Source organism: Balaenoptera acutorostrata, chromosome X (assembly GCF_949987535.1).
Source record: "Balaenoptera acutorostrata chromosome X, mBalAcu1.1, whole genome shotgun sequence".
Lineage (NCBI taxonomy): Eukaryota > Metazoa > Chordata > Mammalia > Artiodactyla > Balaenopteridae > Balaenoptera > Balaenoptera acutorostrata.
In genome coordinates, this window is record NC_080085.1 from 27,715,427 (window position 1) to 27,737,094 (window position 21,668).

At 45.2% G+C, this 21,668-nt stretch overlaps 2 protein-coding genes across 4 annotated transcripts in view; both read right to left on the reverse strand.

Annotated features, from left to right (window-relative positions):
• Positions 1 to 21,668, reverse strand: part of DMD (dystrophin) — a 2,123,648-nt gene that overhangs the window by 186,961 nt on the left and 1,915,019 nt on the right. The window lies entirely within an intron of this gene.
• On the reverse strand, positions 3,076 to 4,113 carry LOC103016757 (melanoma-associated antigen B1-like). The gene has a single exon (XM_028163782.2). The coding sequence runs from the start codon at positions 4,111 to 4,113 to the stop codon at positions 3,076 to 3,078; it is 1,038 nt and encodes a 345-aa protein (XP_028019583.2).

A 21,668-nucleotide genomic window follows, 5' to 3' on the forward strand; every position in this document is an offset into this window, starting at 1 on the left:
AAACTACACCATATTTTTGGATCCATTTATTGAAGTAAAATACTTTAGTGTAGTAATAAGGCTTAGATTAAAATCACAGTGTCATAGCCTCACCTGCTGGTTGTTTTCCATAGCCATATTTTTATACCTGCCTCTGTATTATATGTAGATCAAAAATTTCCCCATGCTTGCTGCTTTTAAGATGTATGTAGGACAGGACTGTTTAGGTTACAGAGTGAGACACAGGGCAGGGTTTTAAGGGGTTGGTGGCAGTCTGGGGTAGATCTCAAACGGTCATATCAGTTAAGTGACTACATAAAGCACAGTTCTGACCCTCAAACAAATGGTTAAACAAGCTAGCTAAAGAAAGAACATAATATTTTCCAAAGCTTAGGTGAAAGTTGGAATGTTGGAATGTCTGGCCTGGGGATGAAAGAGAGACATGATTATCAACATTTTCCCCTTGTATTGCTTATCAGGAGGAATGAATCAACAACATGGCACAACAGTACAAGCCCTCAGCTTAGAGAAAAATGACTTACATTCCACCTTTTACTCCACAGTCAGTGATCTTAGGTAAATCAAAACATCTTAGAGCCTCAGTTTCCACAGCTGAGGAAAAATGAGGATAAGCATATATGCTATTCAGACCCTTCACGGGACATTGCAAGAATCAAATGGGGTAACAGATGTGAACAAATGTGAAAGGGTTTTAGAAAGTACTATACAAACACATGGGACTACCTGTAAATTTCCTACTTGCACAACCATATGCCTTCTATTCCAACAACCATGGCTTTGTAGAAGTACCATGGGACCAGGTCTCATCAGATCTAGTTTTCTAGGCCAGTTTTAGCCACCTTACCAAAATTACTTTCTCCTTTGGACTTCCGTTTTCTTATCTATAAGGTGAAAAATTGGTGTTGGATAATCTCTAAGATTCTTTCTTCTTCTTACATTTCATGATTTTATCTCTTCACGCTTGAGTAAACCCATTTCTGTAGTCTTATTAGCTGACTGTAGATACCAGACTGATGACACATTATAGAAGTGTGCTATCAGAGGTAAGTTAAAGGGCAAGGTTTCAATCCTAGGGTCTTTGGAGGAGAAGACCCGATCCCTTGAATGATAATAGCAGAAAACGATCACTGAAGAAAGGTAAGAATTATCTGGTTTATGGCATGTTGAATCTATTTGCTTAAATAGAACTCAAATGTAAAATTCCTGTGCCAAGTGAGGTAGTGTTGACTGAACAGTGTTGATACAGGAGATGCTCTTAAAGCGTCCAGTGTGCATGTGTGTTTCAGTAGAGTGTACTTGAAATTGAGTATTTGTCTGTGTTTGTAAGAGACACTGTGAGTTAGCTTTCAGTATACTTCTAGAGTGTGTGAATTAGTATTACGTATTGGTAACATACGCAATTGATTCAAATTTTTTTGGCTGCTCTATTCAGGGGGAAATGTGCTAAAATAAATTAAGACCTATATACCAGCCAAAAAAAAAAACCCAAGAAACTCTTTGTTTTGAATATTGAGAATAAACTTACAAGAGAAATTTAATGTTCATGATGTAATAGATTCATTTGTATTACCTAAAGCTTGAAAGCAGAAGCCAAAGTGTTAAGCATACTCAGAAGCATGTGTTCTGGGTATGAGAAAAACAATCCAAAGGGCAGGAATGGACACGCAGAGGTAGAGAACGGACATGTGGACACGGGGGAGAAGGGGAGGGTGGGATGAATTGGGAGATTAGGTTTGACATATATACACTACCATGTGTCAAATAGATAGCTAGTGGGAACCTGCTGTACAGCACAGGGAGCTCAGCTTGGTGCTCTGTGACCACCTAGATGGGTGGGGGGAAGTCCAGCAGGGAGGGGACATATGTACGCGTACAGCTGACTCACTTCGTTGCACAGCAGAAACTAACACAACATTGTAAAGCAATTATACTCCAATTAAAAAACCCCAATAACTAATTAATGGAGCGGGCTGGGGCTCCTCCAGCTCAGGGCACAGAGTGCCAGCACAGGGGCTTCTCAGCATCCCACCACAAAGGCGACAATATGCATAAAACACCTGGTTTGTTGGTGCACTGTGTTCACCTGCACCGGGGCAAAAGCACTGGACCCCTTCTATTCTTTCTCCAGGCGGAGATTCTCTCTGGTTTACTCACAGTCCCAAAGTAACTGTTCAGGGCAGTTTCTCATTTCAGGCTTAGCCTCTCAACTCTGAGGCCCACCATCTGAGGGTCTGGCCCCTGCTCACCATTATCACAGCCTCATCTAGCCCACCACGCAGCCAACTCAAAATTACCTCCCAAGGAGGGATTTGCAAAATACCAAGCCTCAAAGTGTTCTGGCTAAGACAAGTTATACTTCACTGCTCTCATCTGGACTCTCTCTCTCCCCACCACCCTCACTGGGTTTTTTCATCACACCACCTTCCTTATATAATAGCTGCTCTTCTACTCTAAACATCTACAGGCAGGCGCAGGGTCTTTTTTATCTTAGCACCATCACTACCAGCACAGAACCTTCCAAAGAGCAGATGCTCAATTAAAGACGGGAATAAATGAGGCACTGAGTGAGGAATGTAATTTATTACTATTTAATTTTGTCGGCATTCTTGAATAAGCTAAGGACATCTAGGTGTATACCTTTGAATTTTACAAAGAGAAAGACAAAGGTGAATAAGACAAACCAAAATTTGACTAAACTTTACTTTGTTTTCATCCATTTTAAAACCACAGCATTCTTTCACATTTCCAACAAAATTCCTATTCCAACGCCATATTATCTCATTCCAGAACCCCAAAAAGATGCAAGGATTTTTCAAATCGTACTACACAGTACCAAAACTCTTACTCTTAAACCCGATAAACAACAACAAATCTGTGATCCATGTCATTTGTAAACTTGGATTCTGAATCTAAATAAACATTCTAGTGAAAGAAACAACATTTGAAACATACTAGTGTAAAACAGGGACACAAAGAAGAGATATATTATGATCTTTCCAGCCCCAGCTTAGCCTCTCACTACTTAAAGGGTTGGCAGCGTTGGTCAAACACCAAGTGAAGAAGCTGCCTCAGACCTCACTGAGGGTGGGAGGAACTGCTAGACATGACCTTGGAACGCGCACTGGCCTTGACACGAGTAGGAGCCCTGGCTGCAGCTCTGGCTCGGGCTCTCTCTTCCTCATCTCTCAAAGCCTCTTCATAATGGAGTGGAAAGGCACTGGGGACGGTACCATTGACCTTGGCCACAAACTCCAGGACTTTCATCTTGCTGGTTTCAGCCCAGGCTCTCCGGCCCCACAGGAACTCATAGCGTGGGGGATCGCTGTTGCGCACCTGACGATACACCAGGTACTTTTCCTGCACCAAATATTTTGTGATAAACTTCCTGGGGTCCCCAAAGATTAAGTGCCACCTTCCATCATAAATACCCAAAACATTCAGGAATTCCCAGATCTCCTCCTCAGAGGCGCGGTTGCCATTAAAGAAGATCGCACCCAGGAGAGGCATCAGGAGCCCATCCTTCAGAAACCACCCGCCACTGCTGCAACTCCCCTGATCGGTGAGATCTAGCTTGCTGACAAGGGTATAGGAATCACCACTCGGCTTGACTTCCTTCAATTCAAGACCATAGGCCAGCTCCAGGCATTCAGCAGCTCTCCTGAGGATTTCAGGGAACTTCCCCTTGTACCTTTTGTTCACAAGCTTCAGCATGTCTGCCTTTATAATGGGCTCTTTCATTTGATACCTCTCCAGCAGGAATTCTACCAACATTCCCACCTTCTTCGTTAGAGGATCTCTGCGAGAGCTCTCATCGGAGGCTGAGGCCTGGGAGGAATTTTTCCTGGCCTTAACCTGGCCCTTGGCACGTACATCAGATCCTGGGCACGAAACCCCTGCAGCACGAGAGCTAGTGGCTGGGGCTCCCTGAGGCTCCTGGCGAGTGCCAGCACCAGGGGAGCTCGGGGGAGTACCCTGAGAAACAGAAGCGGGGGAGGGGGGCGACTCTTCTATCTCTGCTGCAGGGGCCTGGGCACCCCCGAGATTCTGGGTCTCCCTCCGGGCCTGGCGGCGCTTCTCACGGGCACGGAGCTTACTCTTCTGCCCCCGAGGCATGACTATGGGCAGGGACAGCAAGCGGGGGAGTGGGCAGGAGAGCGGGTGATGCTGGAACCTGGAGGAGGGAAGGTGAGAGGGCGTGAGCACCCTCAGCAGGGAGGCACCAGCCTGGCCTGAAGAAGGCCGCTCTGCACGTTCCCTTGAGGGCACTGCTCTAGGAGCCACTAGGCTCTTGTTCTTGGTCAGCCTGTCCCCTGAGAACCCAGTGTAAGAAGTGAGAGTGAGTGAGCCTCAGGCTACAGCCTGCCAGCCCTGCCCGTGGCTGACGGCGGTGACCACAGATCCTGGGAGGGTAGGCCCTCTCTGGGTTCCAAGGGTCCCTTTCGTTCACAAACAGGATTGTCACATCGACTCTTGGTAGGGCCGGGACCTCTTTCCTGTGCTGCTCTCAAGGTGCCACCTCAAAGCTCCCTGGGACCCACGAGAAGGAACTGAGTCATGGACACTGTCGGGGTGGACAGCGCTGACAGTTCTGTGGGGCCTGCTCTGTCCTGAACTCGCTGGTCCTCAACCAGTCAGCGTCCTCATCTTGTCGATACCGAGCGTCTGGGACCCCCCCCCCCCCACCTTCTGCCCCTGGTGTGGCACCTTCAGACGAAGGATCTCATCTCCCTGAGAAATGATACAGAGAGATGAGGCGCCTCCGCCTGACAACCATGCTCTGGGCCTTCAAGGGCTGAGCAGAGGACCGGGCAAGACTCTTTCCTATTCCTTTGATTCGGTGGAAGGGGGGTGTGCTACCTTCAGTCGTCACTCACAGCCCCCACTGTGTCTCCTGGGAGGATCTGGGGGCTCCTTTCTCTCTTGACTTGAGGACATTTCCTCACAGTAAGGCCCACAGCTCCCTGAGCCCGAACGGTGGAAGTGAGGATGGCCTTACCCGGCCACAGTGCCCCTAGTCTCCAGAGGCTGAAAGCTGCAGCAGGCAGGCTGAGGCCCTATAACGTGTGGTCCTCGCTCACGGTCCCCATTTTTCGCTCAGGGGAGGGTCTCAGGTTCCTCCCTCTGCTGACCCATCAGACCAAGATGCTTACTTCCCTGGGAGTTCTGAGTGGGGAACTGATGGCCACTTCTGCCTGACATGTGTGCCCGGGGGCGCCTAGGAACGACAATGGAGAGGGACTCTGCGGGGCCCCCGCTGGCATGGGGTGCAGGTCCCCACGGTCCTCAGCATCTTCTCCGCGAGTCCTGGCAAATCCTGGAAATCCTCCCTCCGCTGACCTGAGTTCGCTTGCATTACATTAAGATTCTCACCCTCCTGAGATCCCCACGATGAAAGAAAGGGTGAGCCACTTCCAGTCACCCCCGTCCATGACCTCCCTGGCTTGCTAGCAGGGGCTGGACTCCGCGGGACCCCACTGTTCCCGCATCGTTGGCCTCTTTAGCCCTCACTCAGACGGGATCTAGGCTCCTCCCTCAGCCCACCTGAGTCTTCTGGCCTCAGATCAAGGCCCACGTCTGCCTGAGTCCCTGGGGCTGGAAGTGAGGGGTGACACATCAGGCTACCTCTACCTGGGGTTTCCCAGGGCTGAGGGGGTGGCAGTTTGTGGGCCCCCACTGCTTTGGGTGGGTGTTCATCTACGTCATCCCTCACTGTCCTCACCCTGACTCATAGCAGGACTTGGACATCCTGTGTGTCTTGACTTGAAGTCTATCCCCTCATACTAAGGCCCCCAACTCCCCGAGACCCACTAGAAAGAAAATTTTCTCGTCTCCCTAGCTACAACTGTGTGTGGACTTCCAGTGCTGACAGTCAGGAAGAGATTCTGTTGCCCTCACTACTGTGGTGTAGCTGGTCCCCTCAATTCTCAGGGTCCTCTCCTTGGCTCCTGGCATTACCTGGAAAGCCTCCGGCTGCTGACCTGAGCCCATACTCCCATCAACGAGGTTCCTCACCTCCCTGCCACGGGCCGGGGACAAGTGAGTGATGTTCATCAGCTCACCATGCCTCAGTCTCCCTCCCAGGTCTGAGAGTAGGGATGAGATTCTATGTGGTTCACTTCTTTCTGGGTGGGGTTCCCTCATCTTCACTCGGTGTTACCACCTTGACTCTTGTTAGGAACCAGGCTTCTTCCCTATGTTGAATGAGGCCTCTCTCATTAGACCCAAACCCTGATGTCCCTGAGACCACCCTTGGAGGAACTGAGAGGGCAATTCAGCCTGAGAGCGCTAAACCTGGCTTCCCAGGGCGAAGGCAGAGGCGGCACTTTGTGTGGTCTCCTCTGTTCTGGGGGAGTTGGTTGTCTCAGTCCTCACATAGAATTTGTGCCTTGACATCTATCATGGCCTGGGACTCCTCTTTTTCTGCTGAACCGGGCAGCCAGCCCTTAAACCAAGGCCCTCATCTCCCTCAGACCCCACCGGCAGAAGTTAGGGGGCACCTGAGCCTGCCAGCTCCGCCCGGGGCCTCCCGGGGCTAAGGGCAGAGGCGGCATTAGATGCAGCTCTCTCCACTGTGCATGGAGCAGTCTCCATTTCCTCACTCAGGATCTGCGCCTTGACCCTGCCCCCTGCCTGAGACTTTGCCCTCTGCTGACGTGAGCCCATGACCGTCAGAAAAGGTCCTCATCTTCCTGGGACCTGACCTTACAGTCAGAGTGAGCCTCGTTCTGCCAAAGCTGATCTGGGGCTCGGCTATGCCTGGTAACAGCAAGGGTGGGACTCTCCGACCCCGCTGTTCTGGAGTTGGTGGCTCCCTCAGTCCTCATTCAGGACTTGGGCGTCCAGTCCGGCTAGGGTTTGGGATTCCTCCCTCCACTGACCCGGATCTGCATGCCTCAGACCGAAGCTCTCACCAGAGGAGTCGGGGCCTCCACATCCCGGCTACCTTATCTGGGGACTCCCAGATCTGAGAGCAGGGCTGCTGATTTGTGCAGTTCCCTGCTTTCAGGAGAGGTCTGCTTACTAGCACTCATGGTCCTACCTCTGCTTCTTTTAGGGCCAAGTCTCCTCCCTAAGCTTAACGGGGTTGCCTTATCTATCCATCCATCCATCCATCTACCTGTTTACATTTCACACCCATTACGCATTTATTTTGTAACTGGTGGTTTGTACCTCTTAGTTGCCCTCACCTAATTTCTCTCCTCCCCCCAACCACCTGCTTGTTCTCCGTATCTATAACTGTTTCTGTTCTGTTGTTCGTTCATTTGTTTTGTTTTTCAGCTTCCACATATAAGTGAAATCATACAGCATTTGTTTTTCTCTGTCTGACTTATTTCACTTGGCGTACATCACACCCTCTAGGTCCATGCCCCCGCCCTTCCTTTTTGGCCGCACCGTGTGGCATGTGGGATCTTAGTTCCCCCACCGGGGATCGAAGGTGCGCCCCCTGCAGTGGAAGCGAGGAGTCTTAACCACTGGACCGCCAGGGAAGTCCTGCCCCCTTTATACAAAGGCCTTTCTCTACCCGAACGTCCCCTAGCCCCCAACCCCACTTCCCACCCCAGGCAGAAATGAGGGGTTCTCTCAGCCTGAATTACTCTAGGGCATCGCACGAGCGAGGGCGGGCGGGGGCTCCGTGCAGTCACGTCTTTCGGAAGGAGGGACCCTCATTAGCTCTCAAGATCCCACCTTCTCACCTGCTGGGGACAAGACTACACCCTTTGCCTAAGAAGCGGCCCCCTCTAGACAAAGGCCCTCCACTCCCTGAGGCCCTCCAGATGGCGACTCCAACAGGACTCCTCTGGCATATAGGCCAGATCAGGGTCGCACGCTGCTGATGGCAGGCAGGGGCGCGAGGCGGGTGGGTCCCCTTTGTTATGGGGGTCGGGGGTCGGGAAGGTCCCTTCAGGCTACATTCAGGGCCTCACCTTGGCTCCGGACGAGTCCTGAAAACCGACGCTCGGCCGAACAAACGCCGCGCCTGCCGCTCGGGCTCCTCGCTTCCGAAGCGGAAGTCGGGGGGAGCCGCATCCGGCCCTGCGTGGGGTCTCCGAGGGCTGACGGCAGGGGCGGGACTCGGCGGGGCCGCCCACTGTTCAGGGCTCAGCGGTCCCTGCGTCCTGCCGGTGCCGTCTATCGGAGCCTGGGAGCCCTCTCTCTATGGTCCCCAGTCCTCCAGCCTCCAAACAAAGCCCTCACCGCCCCGAGGCCCTAGTGGCGGGAAGTCAGGGCGCTGAAATTCATAGCGCAAGCCAGTAGGTTAGAAACTCAGATGTTACAGTCTTGAGTCCAAGGTCTGTATAGCAGGGCAGGCATACTGGAAACTCCGGCAGGGTTTCTGTGTTGCAGTCTTTTTTTTTTTTTTTTTTTTTTGGCTGCACTGGGTCTTCGCTGTGGCATGCGGGATCTTTAGTTGCGGCATGGGAACTCTTAGTTGCAGCATGCATGTGGGATCTAGTGCCCTGACGAGGGATCGAAGCGGGGCCCCCTGCATTGGGAGCACGGAGTCTTAGCCACTGGATCACCAGGGAAGTCCCTGTCTTGCAGTCTTGAGGCTGAATTCCTTCAGGAAACCTCAGTCCTTGTTCTTGGGGCCCTCAACTGATTGCATGAGGCCCAGTCACACTATGGGTGGTAATCTGCTTTACTCAAAGCCTACAGAGTTAACTATTAATCGCATCTAAAAAATACCTTCACAGTGGACATCTAGACTGATAACTGACTAATAAACAACTGTGCAGCACAGCCTAGCTAAGATGGCATACAAAATTAAGAGGTGGGAATGATAGGGAGGAATCTAGACTTGGAAACGTGATGCTGCCACTAACTGGGACAAAGAATACAGGAAGAGGAGGAATGAGGTTTGGAGAAAAATCACGTGTTTATATTTTTTCACATTGAGTTTGAGATGTCCTTGAATCAGTCACAGTTGGGTTTATGTTTAAAGCTTTGTGGGTAGGTCAGGGCTTGGGATAATAGATCTAGAAGTTAGCAGCAGACAGTTTGCAGTTAGAACTGGAGGAGTGGATGAGGTTACCTGGGGATAGTTGTGGGGAGAAAAAAAAATAGTGGACCGGATATGGTAACTTGGGGAGCACCAGTTCCCCAAGGGGTGATGGAAAAGAAGTCCACTGAGGAGACAGAGAAAAAACAGATTGAGAGGTAGAAGAACCAGGACAGGGCAGTGTCTTAAAAACTGTAGCAGACAGTGCTATGCTCACCAAATCCAATTCTATATTCCTTCTTCTTAGGCACATGGGAAGCTCCGTTTTTCAGACCGCTTGAGGCTAACCGAGGATTTATGACTGGTTTCAGCCAATGAAATGGGAGAAGAAGTGATGGGTTTGGCTGAATCAGAGAAGAGCCCTTTAGAGACTCTCTGTCCACTCTCCCCTGCCTTGATGAAAAGGTGAGCCCCAGAGAAAACCCCCAAATGCCCCTCCCTCCCCCATACCCATTGAACATGTAGTGTTGTTGAGAAATAAACCTTTGCTGTGGTAAAACACTGAGATTTCAGGACTAATTTGTCACTCTAACATAACCTAGCTTATCTTGACTAATACAGAAGCCAAGGCAGTAGAATATTTTGCAAAGGAGAGAACAGTCACAACAGTTTCATATGCATCAGTGTTCCAGAAAAGAGGCCCTTCCATGGATTCCCAAATGTGGAATAATTAAGCCAATAAGTCCAAACAATTTAGGGGGTTTCTCAATCATAACAGTCTGACAGGGAACCTGCATTGTCTTTTGGCTTTAGCTAACAAATGTGCTCATCAGATCAATAAAATGGAGAGTCAACTTGAATTGGAAATTGACATCACAACACGTATACACATTACAGTGTACTAGTCTTGTAGTTTGGCTTGAAATCTTGAGGTGATGATACAAATTCTGATTGAATTATCTTTGCCTTAGTTCTCCATTTATGTTTTGCAAAAAGAGTGGTCTTAACATTTCCCCTTAGTACAAGAGACCCCAATTTTTAAGCAACTTTATCCTATATATTTAGTTATGAAGTTGATTGTTTAGCGTTCTGGGTGCCCTTCGCCAAGTGGAAAGAAACGATAAAGGATGATTAGCTTCCCAGGCCACATCCCACCACCTACAGTGCAGCCAGACTAGAAATACATATTATTCCAGGACATAATTATGACTTATGTTATTGATTCTAATCAATGAGAAGCAAACTAAATGTCATTTTACATAAGGCACAACAACAGAGTCAAGCAGGAAGCTGTGCCAGATACATATGCATTATACTTGAAAAAGGAGAATACCAAATTCCAAAAGTACATTGATGTAAAATAAAGGAGGTCCAACTGGCCTAAACGCACACATCTAATCACAGATTCCAAGTATCTGTATAAATAAAAATGAAATTTCTTATGGGACTAGTAATTATGACATAAAATGTTCCAGCTAGAAAAAATTAAGCTAAAAAATCACTTAAAAACTATAAAATATACATGAAAACAATGCTTTGATTCTGCAGCATTTCCAATGTATTCCCGTCCTTCTTCCACATATTACTCTCAAATGAGATCATCACAATCTCTTTTCTCCTCAGATTTATAGAAATTACATTAAGAGGTATCCTTGGATACCAAACAATCCTTAAATCTCACTTAGTCCGAGATGTGGTCAAAGCTGACCACATCCTCAGTTCTTCACGGCTTAGCTATATACTAATGATAAAAAATAAAATCTCGGGGCTTCCCTGGTGGCGCAGTGGTTGAGAATCTGCCTGCCAATGCAGGGGACACGGGTTCGAGCCCTGGTCTGGCAGGATCCCACATGCCGCGGAGCGGCTGGGCCCCTGAGCCACAATTGCTGAGCCTGCGCGTCTGGAGACCGTGCTCCGCAACAAGAGAGGCCGTGATAGTGAGAGGCCCGCGCACCGCGAAGAAGAGCGGCCCTCGCTTGCCGCAACTGGAGAAAGCCCTCACACAGAAACTAAGACCCAACACAGCCATAAACAAGTAAATAAATAAATAAAAGCTCCATGTAACATATGTCAATTATTTTTTTTTAAAATAAATAAATAAATAAAATAAAATAAAATCTCTCTCTTTTGAATTACCTCATTTATCCTATACAAATGCGGAATGAAGTATTAAGGCTAACACATTTTTCTGATAACCATGGCTTGTATTTAAACATTAATACTTTTTATTGACCTAATTAATATTAAGGGAAATCGTCCTATAGTGCTTTAGGGACTACAGGTGTGACAGATTCCCTCTCAGAAGGTTATTATTTCTACATTTTAGTTTTCAAGTGTTAAGGTTATCTATAGGGCCCATTTTCTTCCTGTATTAAATGTCAATTAATTCTTCAATGAAAACTCGGCAAAATGCTCTGATAATAAAATAATAGTTAACACATATATAACGCTTATGAATTCGTGGGCGCTGTGCTGAATGCCCTACACTTAATTCTCAAAATAATCTTACAGTTAGGTATTATTATCATCACAATTTTACAGATAAGAAAAGAGGCACAAAGAGGTTACGGAATTTACCCAAGATTACACAACTAGTAAATGGTAGCGCTGGGATTGGAAGACCAGGTGTCTGCTTCCAGAATCTCATGCTCTTACGTACTACATATTGCCTTTCTAGATGGTGTGAGATAAACATGCTCCAGAACTATGTTGAAACTCAGGAACTATCAGGAATTTATCCTCTGATATAAAATTTCTCTGTATCAATCCACCATCTTGAGAGAGAATAGTCTATAGGTAATCTTTTTCTTTTCATTTTGTAGGAGAAACAGTCATGCGTCATTTCACTCTTCTTTTCTCAATTATTTGCTTATTTTTCCCATTTTAAAAGCTTCCCTAACGTCTGTAATTAGAATTTCCCATGCCTTTTGAAGTTTATTTTTCTTAACCTTAAAAATAGTTTTAGGAATAGTATGTGCTCCCTGTGGAAGACAAAGAACATAAAAAATTAAAATATGAACTGCTAGCCCTTCATGTACTTACTAGTCAACTTCCACTGCCTAATGAAGAGCCACAAAACTTAGCATCCTAACACAACAACTGTCCGTTCTCACAGATCTACAGGTTGGCTGAGGGGGCTCTACTTCACGCTGTAGCTTAGGACCAGAGGGCTGGCCGGGACTTTTTCTAATGGTGATGACAGTTTTAAAAAGTGAGGTGGGTCTTATAAGTGCTGTCACAGAAAGATCTTGCATTCACTTCCATTAAGTTACAAGAGCAAGTCACAGAACAATAATATGTACACTGTTGCCCCTGTGTGTTAAAAACTCAACGTATTTTTGAAGCGCATCTATGTACAAAGAAGCCTCAAATCAGCTTTAGGATGACACACACCAGACAGTTAATTGTGGCAACTTTTGAAAAGGGGGCTGAATTTTGGAGCAATGTTGTAAGGGGGGAGATTGTGATTTATGTGTGTAAGAAGCTTTTATAGCTACTTTATTTATTTATTTATTTATTTTTGGCTGTGTTGGGTCTTCGGTTCGTGCGAGGGCTTTCTCTGGTTACGGCAAGCGGGGGCCACTCTTCATCGCGGTGCGGGGACCGCTCTTCATCGCGGTGCGCGGGCCTTTCACTGTCGCGGCCCCTCCCGTCGCGGGGCACAGGCTCCAGGCGCGCAGGCTCAGTAGCTGTGGCTCACGGGCCCAGCTGCTCCGTGGCATGTGGGATCTTCCCAGACCAGGGCTCGAACCCGTGTCCCCTGCATTAGCAGGCAGATTCTCAACCACTGCGCCACCAGGGAAGCCCTGTAAGAAGTTTTTATAAGAAGAATATCTATGCTGTGATTAGCTCTGGCATTAAAATATTTAAATGAGCCTAACAGTAGAAATAGTAGTTGTGTATCACTCGGATGAAGTAACTGCTAACTGAGGCAACAGAGAAAACCTGACATCTGAATGACTTAACACAACAAAAGTTTGTTTCTTGTGCACATAAAACCTGAGGAAGGTTGGCAGAGGCTCACTGCTAACAGATGACTCCGAGATCCAGGCTGTTTACATCACGCGGCTCGACACGGGCTCTCTCTGTTTGCTGCTGAACGGAAGAGAAAGCACAGAGGCGCCATACTGACTCCCTCGTGCCTTGGTCTGGAGGTGACCCTCCCTAATTACAAGTGGACTGGGAATACAGTCTCCCCAGGAACCCAAGGAGAGCAAGACAGCATGTGGATGAGGTTTGCCGTCTCCCATACACTGGTATATAGTATGTGCTCAATAAAGAGCAACTATTGCAATTGCTTATGACAACAACCCTCTTAGTTTCTTGGAGGAGTTTCTGAGAAGGCCAAGTTTACCTTGGAATTCACCAATATTTTTCTTGTGCATACTATGTAAGCGATGTTTTCAAATACAGGATTACATCTAATTTCCAAAAGTACCCTGTAAATCTCAGCAGAGAGGGCTTTCAACAGTACCTTTCTGCATTGCCAATTGCAGTAACCTGCGTCATCTCAGTAGGCCGGGAATTTTCTCCTAACTTTTGGTTGCGTGGTCAAAATCACAGCCACCCACCACCTGACTGAACACACCTGAACACACGAACAGGTGCCATTAAGCATACTGAAAACACAGCATCTTCCCTGGGACAGATACAGACTAGAATTACTGGGAGGATGGCGAATTATTTTTCCTTTTTATTCAAAGCTAGCACGTCTGCCAAAGAACCATCTTCCACCTCCAGGAAGGACTCCAAGATGGGTTTTTAGGAATTCAGCCTCAGTACATGTTTGTTGACACAGTGATTTCCTTGGTCCCTCCTCCTTTACCACTTAGGAAGAAGGCTTTGGCTCCTGACCACTTAATTAAGTTCACGCATCAGTGTACGGATTCAATGGCCAGACTCAAAGAAGACGTTGCATTAAAATCCTACTGCAAATATCACGTTGCTTCAGGAAAGGCCTCCCTAGACTTGGGGTTATAAGCCAAGGCCCTGTAGCGTCCATACGCAACCAGAGTCTAGTCACCAGCAGGTTTGAAAACACTGAGAATGTGGTGGAGGCACCCAGTGGGGATGAGGAGGTGTCTAAACGTCACTGTCTGAAGTGAACAGTTACCTGGAAAGGGCAGCTGCTGTCACAGGGGTCCACGGTGAGGAACGGGATCTGCAGGGAGTCGGGATGCTCCGAGTCAGGGGAGGGCAGGGGATGTGGGCTGTCTGCTCCTCTGGGAGCTGAGTGCAGCCTCCAGAGGAAGACGCAGAGAAGAGCTGGCCAGCAGGTCAGCTTCCAGTCTGGACACGAGGGCACACTGACTGGGGAAGACCCAGGGGAAGGGCGCCGTAACGCGGGAAAGTGCTGGGACTGGACACACGTGCCGGGACCGGGGCAGCCAGCTCTCAGGGAACCCTGGGGCGAGGGGCAGGAGGATCCTAGGTAAACGAAGCCCACAGACAATCCCCAAATTGTGTCTGATTCTCATTTTCACCTTCCTTCTTTAGTCCTGCTTTTAGTATTTTGGCTACAAGCTCCTCTTTCTTATTGCCTGAGAGACATCATGGAGCAGTGAGAAGAGAAATGAATTAAGAGACAGAAGGGCTGCCTCAGGCTGGGAGGAGTGGAACAGTATGGGCTCTGGAGGAATTCAGACCAGGCTGTACTCCCGGTTCTGTCACTTTACCAGTCTGGAGAATACTGCAAGTTCTTTGTCCGCCAAGTGGGTTTGATCAGCCTCATCTTATAGAACTGTCGGAACATGTGTGATATATGTCAAGGACCTGGCACAGTGGCTGGCAATGTTTGGGTCTTTCATGCATGGCACTTATTATGATGCTTATTTTCATACCAGAAGAAACTACCCTCATCTCTAGGAATTTTTCATTTTATCCAGGAGATGTCAGAGACTATGCGGTCCTCTAGGACAAAGAAAGCTGAATTAACCAAAGTGCTCCTTAGCAAGTAACCCTGAGTAAATGTTCCCTATCAGAGAATATGTTGTTTCATTTGTGGAGGCAGGGATTTCACCAGCATGCAAATCAAACCTTACAGAACTTGTGTCAAGGACCAATAATTCCCCTGCCGCCCAAAAACCCCCCGATGTTCACGTATTTCATCACCACCAAAATCTTTCCCCATTTAGGAGTCCTGCCAGATTACACTCAAGACAAACAAATATCGTATATTAACGCATGTATGTGGAATCTAGATAAATGGTACAGTTGAACCTATTTGCAGGGCAGGAACAGAGACGCAGACAGAGAGGACGGACATATGGACACGGGGGAAGCGGGGTGGGATGAATTGGGAGATTAGGATTGACCTATATACACTACCATGTGTCAAATAGATAGCTAGTGGGAACCTGCTGTACAGCACAGGGAGCTCAGCTTGGTGCTCTGTGACCACCTAGATGGGTGGGATGGGGGGCGGGGAGGGAGGCCCAAGAGGGAGGGGATATATGTATACATATAGCTTTGGAAAATATTACGTTCTTTCTTTAGCTAGCTTGTTTAACCATTTGTTTGAGGGTCAGAACTGTGTTTTATGTAGTCACTTAACTGATATGACCGTTTGAGATCTACCCCAGACTGCCACCAACCCCTTAAAACCCTGCCCTGTGTCTCACTCTGTAACCTAAACAGTCCTGTCCTACATACATCTTAAAAGCAGCAAGCTTCACTGTATAGCAGAACCTAATACAACATTGTAAAGCAACTATACTCCGATAAAAAAAAATAAATTTAAATAGAGTAGAAAAAAAAAAGTGACCATTTACAATGGGAGACATTAAAAAGTTTGGTAACTAACTCTTCAATATGTCCCTGAGGACAGACCAAAGATTTAAGATCAGAAGAAGCTATTAAGAAGATCTTCCTGAGGTGTTAAACGTTGCACATGGACTATCCACAAAAAGGTGGGAGATCTCCTTCCTGAATCAGAAGAGAATAGATTCTTGTTGATGTGGAACGGTTTCAGCTCAGCTCTGCCATGGGAATGAACTGAAGGACTGCCCTACAATTGAATAGTTCTTTAAACTGTATTTTATAAATTCTGTAACTATCCGTAAGTATGGCATCTAAAAATAAGGCTGAGAGCTTGAGAGCTCTTGGTTGTGAAAAACTACGGAAAGTATCAATGACAAGGCCCAACTTTTTTCATTTTCAAAAAGCTAATGGTAACCTTTTTTTTTAATCCAGTGGATGACGACTTCAGTAAAGACAATTTTGTCAAGAGATGTTTATGGAGACCGGCAGTATACTGAATGATTCCCCTGAGAGAACTCTGTTTGCTGCTCCCTTTACAGTGGGTCAAGAGACTCTGATTTCCAGCACAGAACTATTTTATAGGCATCTTTCTAAACCGATCTAAAGGCAGACAAGTGGGTCCTAATGTTACAAAGAACTACTCTGTGCTAAGTGAAGGGATTACAGGTGGACAAGTGCTCATAACTGCAATCACTGCTCACACGGATCATACTCATAATATTCCTAGTGCCACGTCATAAATGTTTTCTCATCTCATCCTATTGGTAGAACTTTCTTATTGGCACCAGGCTTTTCGTTATCCTTTAGGATTCACGCTCCACACACGGACTAGCATGGCTCTAAATTGGATTAAACCTTAGAGCACCAGAGGTCAAGTAAGATCTTCCTAAACCATTAGCTATTCTTAATCACTTGAGTTCCTATGTCAAAACACATACTTTGGCATTTGGAGAGTGATCAACTCTTAAGAAAATTAATCTTTTCTAAAGTCTGTACTTAACTTTCCTGATCCTGATATATTTCTATATATAGGAAAGCATGGCCACTTGCAAATGCTAATGCCTCAGCCAGGGAAATTAATTGACAAAAAACTGGAGAAAAGGCCCTGAAAATGAAAGTCTATGATTGTATACTACATCTTTAACTGCACTACCTGTATCAGTTTATACCCCACATTCCTCATACAGTGGTAAACTAAGCCTTGTCCGATGCACTCTATGCCTTAAAAGGAGAAGAGAGCAAAGGCTGAAAAAGAGCAAGGGGTTTAGATGTGATCCAAAGGCCACTATCCCCAGGCTGACAGAGCAAGTGACTAGTAGTGGATGTGAGAACCCTCTGTTTGTGTGGTTTCTTTGGAAATCTGTAGTATAATTATTCTTTGAACTTATATGTATAAGATAAAACATCAGAACGTTGAGGAGAAAGATACAATGTTTGGGGGTTATTCCCATTGGGATTCTATCTAGTTTTTGGCTTTGTAAGATCTGTTGGAATGAAAAGCTAACTTTGAAATCTTTCCTTTATGTGACAGAAAAAGAAAGATAGTAGGTGTTGGTACCCTAAGGTCCGTGGTGGTTTTCATAGTAGTCAGTCACAGATCCCTGCTTAATGGGTTTGAGTTATCCTTACACAGTGCATATTATGAACACAGACATCTGATTGGTTTGTACTGCCTCTCAACAGGGTCATGGCAGATGGAAAATCTAAAGTAAAAGTTCTTTTCTGGTCACCATTTGATGACCAGCGTGGATTAGGCAAAGATTGGGTGTAGCACTGAAGTGGCGGGTGTATATGTACATGAGCATAGATATGAGTTCGATGGTCCTACTGTCCTGGAGCACACAGTGGAATATGTGGTTTCTGGGAGTTGCTACCTTTCAATGCCACAAAAACACTGGGTTACAGCCCAATGACTGAGTGGCTCAAGTTGGCTGAGTGGCTCAAGTGATCTAGAGACTCGTCCAACTGTGAGACAGAACTGATCATAGCACAGATGCACCCCTAACTCAGAGCCATGTCCTCTGCTCCATTTTGTTTTGTTAGTGTGGGCTAGCACAGGCTTGTCTCTAGGCGCTTGAGCGGAATGTACAACTTCTTGTCCTTACATGTAACAGGGAAGACAGCTATGATTCATGTTGAAATGTAAAAGGTACACACATACCTGTCTACATCCAAGCTTGGGGCAACACTTCTAGGTTTGAGCTCTCACATTTTTGTATGATAAATGAAAATTTCATAATTACCTACTACTAGTGTGATTTAGAAGCAGCTGGTAGGTCAATATGATACTCTCTTTATGTATTTTAGTACTGAGAAAAAAGGATAAATGCTAGATATACCACTGTTAAAGTTTCCCAGACTATTACAATTCAAACAATACACACACACACACACACACACAAAGTAATAATGTGATACCATTGCTTGAGATTCAGCTAAGATAACACTGGTCTCTATCTGACTCACTTTTTAATTCTACCTAAGGATGAATGAGAATAATCATTGACCTATATCTACAACATGGTGCTATTTTTTTTTTCTAAATGAGTTCACTAGTGGATCTTACAGCATAAATCTATTTCCCACGAATTAAATGCAAAAATCATGAATGCATATAACGCTTTTAGATTGAACCAAGGATTTTCATGAATACAGATCCTCTCTGTCCACATAGGAAACCGTATTGCTGAGCAGCGGGTTGGCAATGAGTAAATGCTGCTCAGCAGGTCAGACATGTACAGCTGGAGAAAGATCATGAAATATAGCTAGTATACTAGAGAAAACACAAATCTGGAAAGGAGACGATCCACGCTGCAATTTAAAAAATTCTATATAAGACTTAGAAATCTAGTACGGTACACATGCACACAAGAAACATAAATATCTACCAAGAGAGTTTAGTAGGCATTGCCTTTGAAGATTTTCTTTCTTTTTTTGGAAAACAAAACACAACAAAACACCTCCTGTTGCCCTGAATGCTAATGATGGAAGACTGTTGCTATGGTGATGCTAATTTCAACACTGCTGCCTGTGGACTTCACATGAACTCGCTGTTTTAACTTCTGCAAATGTCACTTACAAAATGAAAACCCATTAATGATTAGCGAGGGCACAATGTTCCACTTTAATTAGAATAATAAGGAATGCTGATGCACAAAGTACAGGTTTGTGAATTGCTACCGAGTCTACAGTGTCAAAATTAATTACTACCAATGAGGATGTGGTTCTTTTTTTTTTTAAAGGAAGCTTTACATAGAATAGTTGTATTTTGACTTAAAAGGAATTAAAAACTCTCCGTATTTTAATTTGAAGGTTAAAAAAACCCAAAAAGAACATCTCCCAATAGTACATATAAAAACTAACTGTAAAGAACAAAACAAATTACAAGCAAGGGTCAGATATTTCTAACTGAATAAGAACTGAAGAGAAACCAACTAACTGTTAGTTTCTTAAAAAGGCAGGGGGAATGATGGAGATAAGTTGTTTAAATACTTAAAAACTACATATCTGAGGAAAGAGCACTGCATATGACAAATATTCTGATGCTGGATATATTCTGATTTATGTGCTCACACAAGGGAATAAAGAGAAGACCTAACACAACTGGAAATAGACAAGAGGGAAAAAAATAAGTTATTTTCTCTCTGATGGCAAAAGATTAACTGACCTTAAAACAAAGATTTTTTTTCCACCTGCACAAATTTCGAAGTAAAAGCTAAAGATGAATTGGGAGGGGTGTGTTCCATATTTAAATGTTTCTACATGGTTTGCAACAAAGGTTTCCTTGGACAATTTTATTTTCGATGATCTATATTGTCATTCTGCGTCATCCGCTAGTCAGTGAAATCATTTTGCGCCACTGACACAACCAATTAAATACTGGTGGTGTTTTTACCAGATGTATAAAAGGAGCAAAACACATTTTCAATATTAAACAAATCTTCCTATAGAAGTTCCAAACCTGTGGGCTTTGGAAAAACAAGATGAAGGGGAATGACACCAATACTCTATATATTCCTCTAGAGTGATCCTCGAAAAAACCCCCATCGTGTTCTGGGTCTTGAGCCAAGCAATATTATAGGGTCTGTATACAACTATCAAATTACCTGTGTTATTGAGGTGAACGTAGAATTTGCCATGGTCTTACTTGCCTGCCTGATACTAAGCCAAGAGTATTTCCCTTGGGAAGATAGCTGACATCTGTCTTCAAAAGGGTAAAGAACTTAGAGCACCATTGTATTTTAGTATAAAGTTGCATCGCTCAACAAAAGGTAGGATACAAAATTGTATAAACAATATCTTCTGTATTTTATTAGGAAATTAAAAAAAAAACTGGAAGAAGACATTACCAATATGTTCATAGCTGTTGTCTGGGTTGTGATGGGCGATTCAAAATTTTTTTCTTTATCCTTTTCTGTGTTTTCCACAGTAAACATTTATTATGTTCGTTATAAGAGGGAAAACTTAGAAATATTAATTTTCCAAAATCTTGATCAGACTTCGAGTTTCAACTGAGAGATGTAGAGAGCCTACAAAGAGGTAGCTCCCATACTGACAACAAGAAAAAAGTTAGATAGGTAAATTAATGACTTTTCATCAACCTATCAGAGAAATTAGGTCATAGGACAAACAAACCACCCTGAAATCTGAAGAGAGTCATCTTCAGTAAGACACAGGGCCCGAACATTTGGATACCTGGGGCAGAAGCCACCAGATGCTATATAAACTGGTAGGGAGATTAAATTCCTGGAGGCCATGTGAGGGTGTGAGAGTGTGAAGCTCCTGGGGCCATAGTCATAGCGGGGTTCCCGACTTTTTGCAGGTTTCTTCCTCTAGGAACTGAACCAGGCTCTCACAGGGAGAGGGCATGGGGAGAATCTGGAGAAAGCCCTCTACCCTGAGTGGTGCTGACTGGGGAAAGGTCACAGCAGCCAGCCACTGTGAACCTGCCCAAACTCTTCTCCCTTAAGGAAGGAAAGGCTTAATCAGCAGAGGGAAGGACATCACTTGAGGGCACTGGTGAAACATCATGACAGTTGAGGTAAGGGAATACCACCTACATCTAGACCCCTCTCATTTCACTTAGGTGAAAAGAGAAAAGAAAGGAAAATAAAGCCTTAATCTGCAGGGGAAAGGGCCTCAGAACCATAGACTGAGAGCAATGGTGGGCACTCACTGCAGCCAGAGGAGGGGAATGGGAGGTTGAGGATGTTCTTCCCCTGGAGGAGGCCACACCCCTAAGATCCAGGCCAACTGTGTATTAATCAGAACATTAGAGAATGCCCCTGCCCCACGCTCCATCACCACACTAACAAGCCTCCAGTAATAAAACAGGGTTACCAGAGGAATTTGAAGGCTCTGGTGCCCATAGTAACAACGTATCTCAACAATAACCATAGCAACACTTCAAACACAGTCCACCTCCCAACCAGATTAAGATAAATCACCACAATAAAAGTCTATTTACCTCAGCATCTACTACTCTATACAAGATATCTGGCTTTCACCCAAAAAAAAATACAAGGCATGACTTAAAAAAGAAAAATCACAGTCTAAAGAGACAAAGCAATCATCAGGACCAGGCTCAGATATATTTCAGATGCTGCAACTATCAGACAGGAGATTTAAAATAACCATAATCAATATGTTAAAAGCACTAATGGAAAAGGAAGACAGTATGCAAAATCAAATAGGTAATTTCAGCAGAGATGGGAACTGAAGAATGAATCACATGGAAATGCTAGAAATCAAAAACACAGTAACAAAAATAAAGAATGCCTTAAATGGACTCATCTGTAGACTTGACACAGTCAAGGAAAGAACCAGTGAACTTGAAGATAGGGTAATAGAAATTACATAAACTGAAAAGGAAAAAAGTGAAAAAAATTCTTCAGTTTTAATACAAATGTAATAGTTTTCCAGTATTACTTTGGTGTCTAGAAAACAGATATTTGTCAGATTAAATAAC

Bases quoted from the DNA above. Each gene is read 5' to 3' on its own strand.
- LOC103016757 (XM_028163782.2), bottom strand. From the start codon at position 4,113: ATGCCTCGGGGGCAGAAGAGTAAGCTCCGTGCCCGTGAGAAGCGCCGC.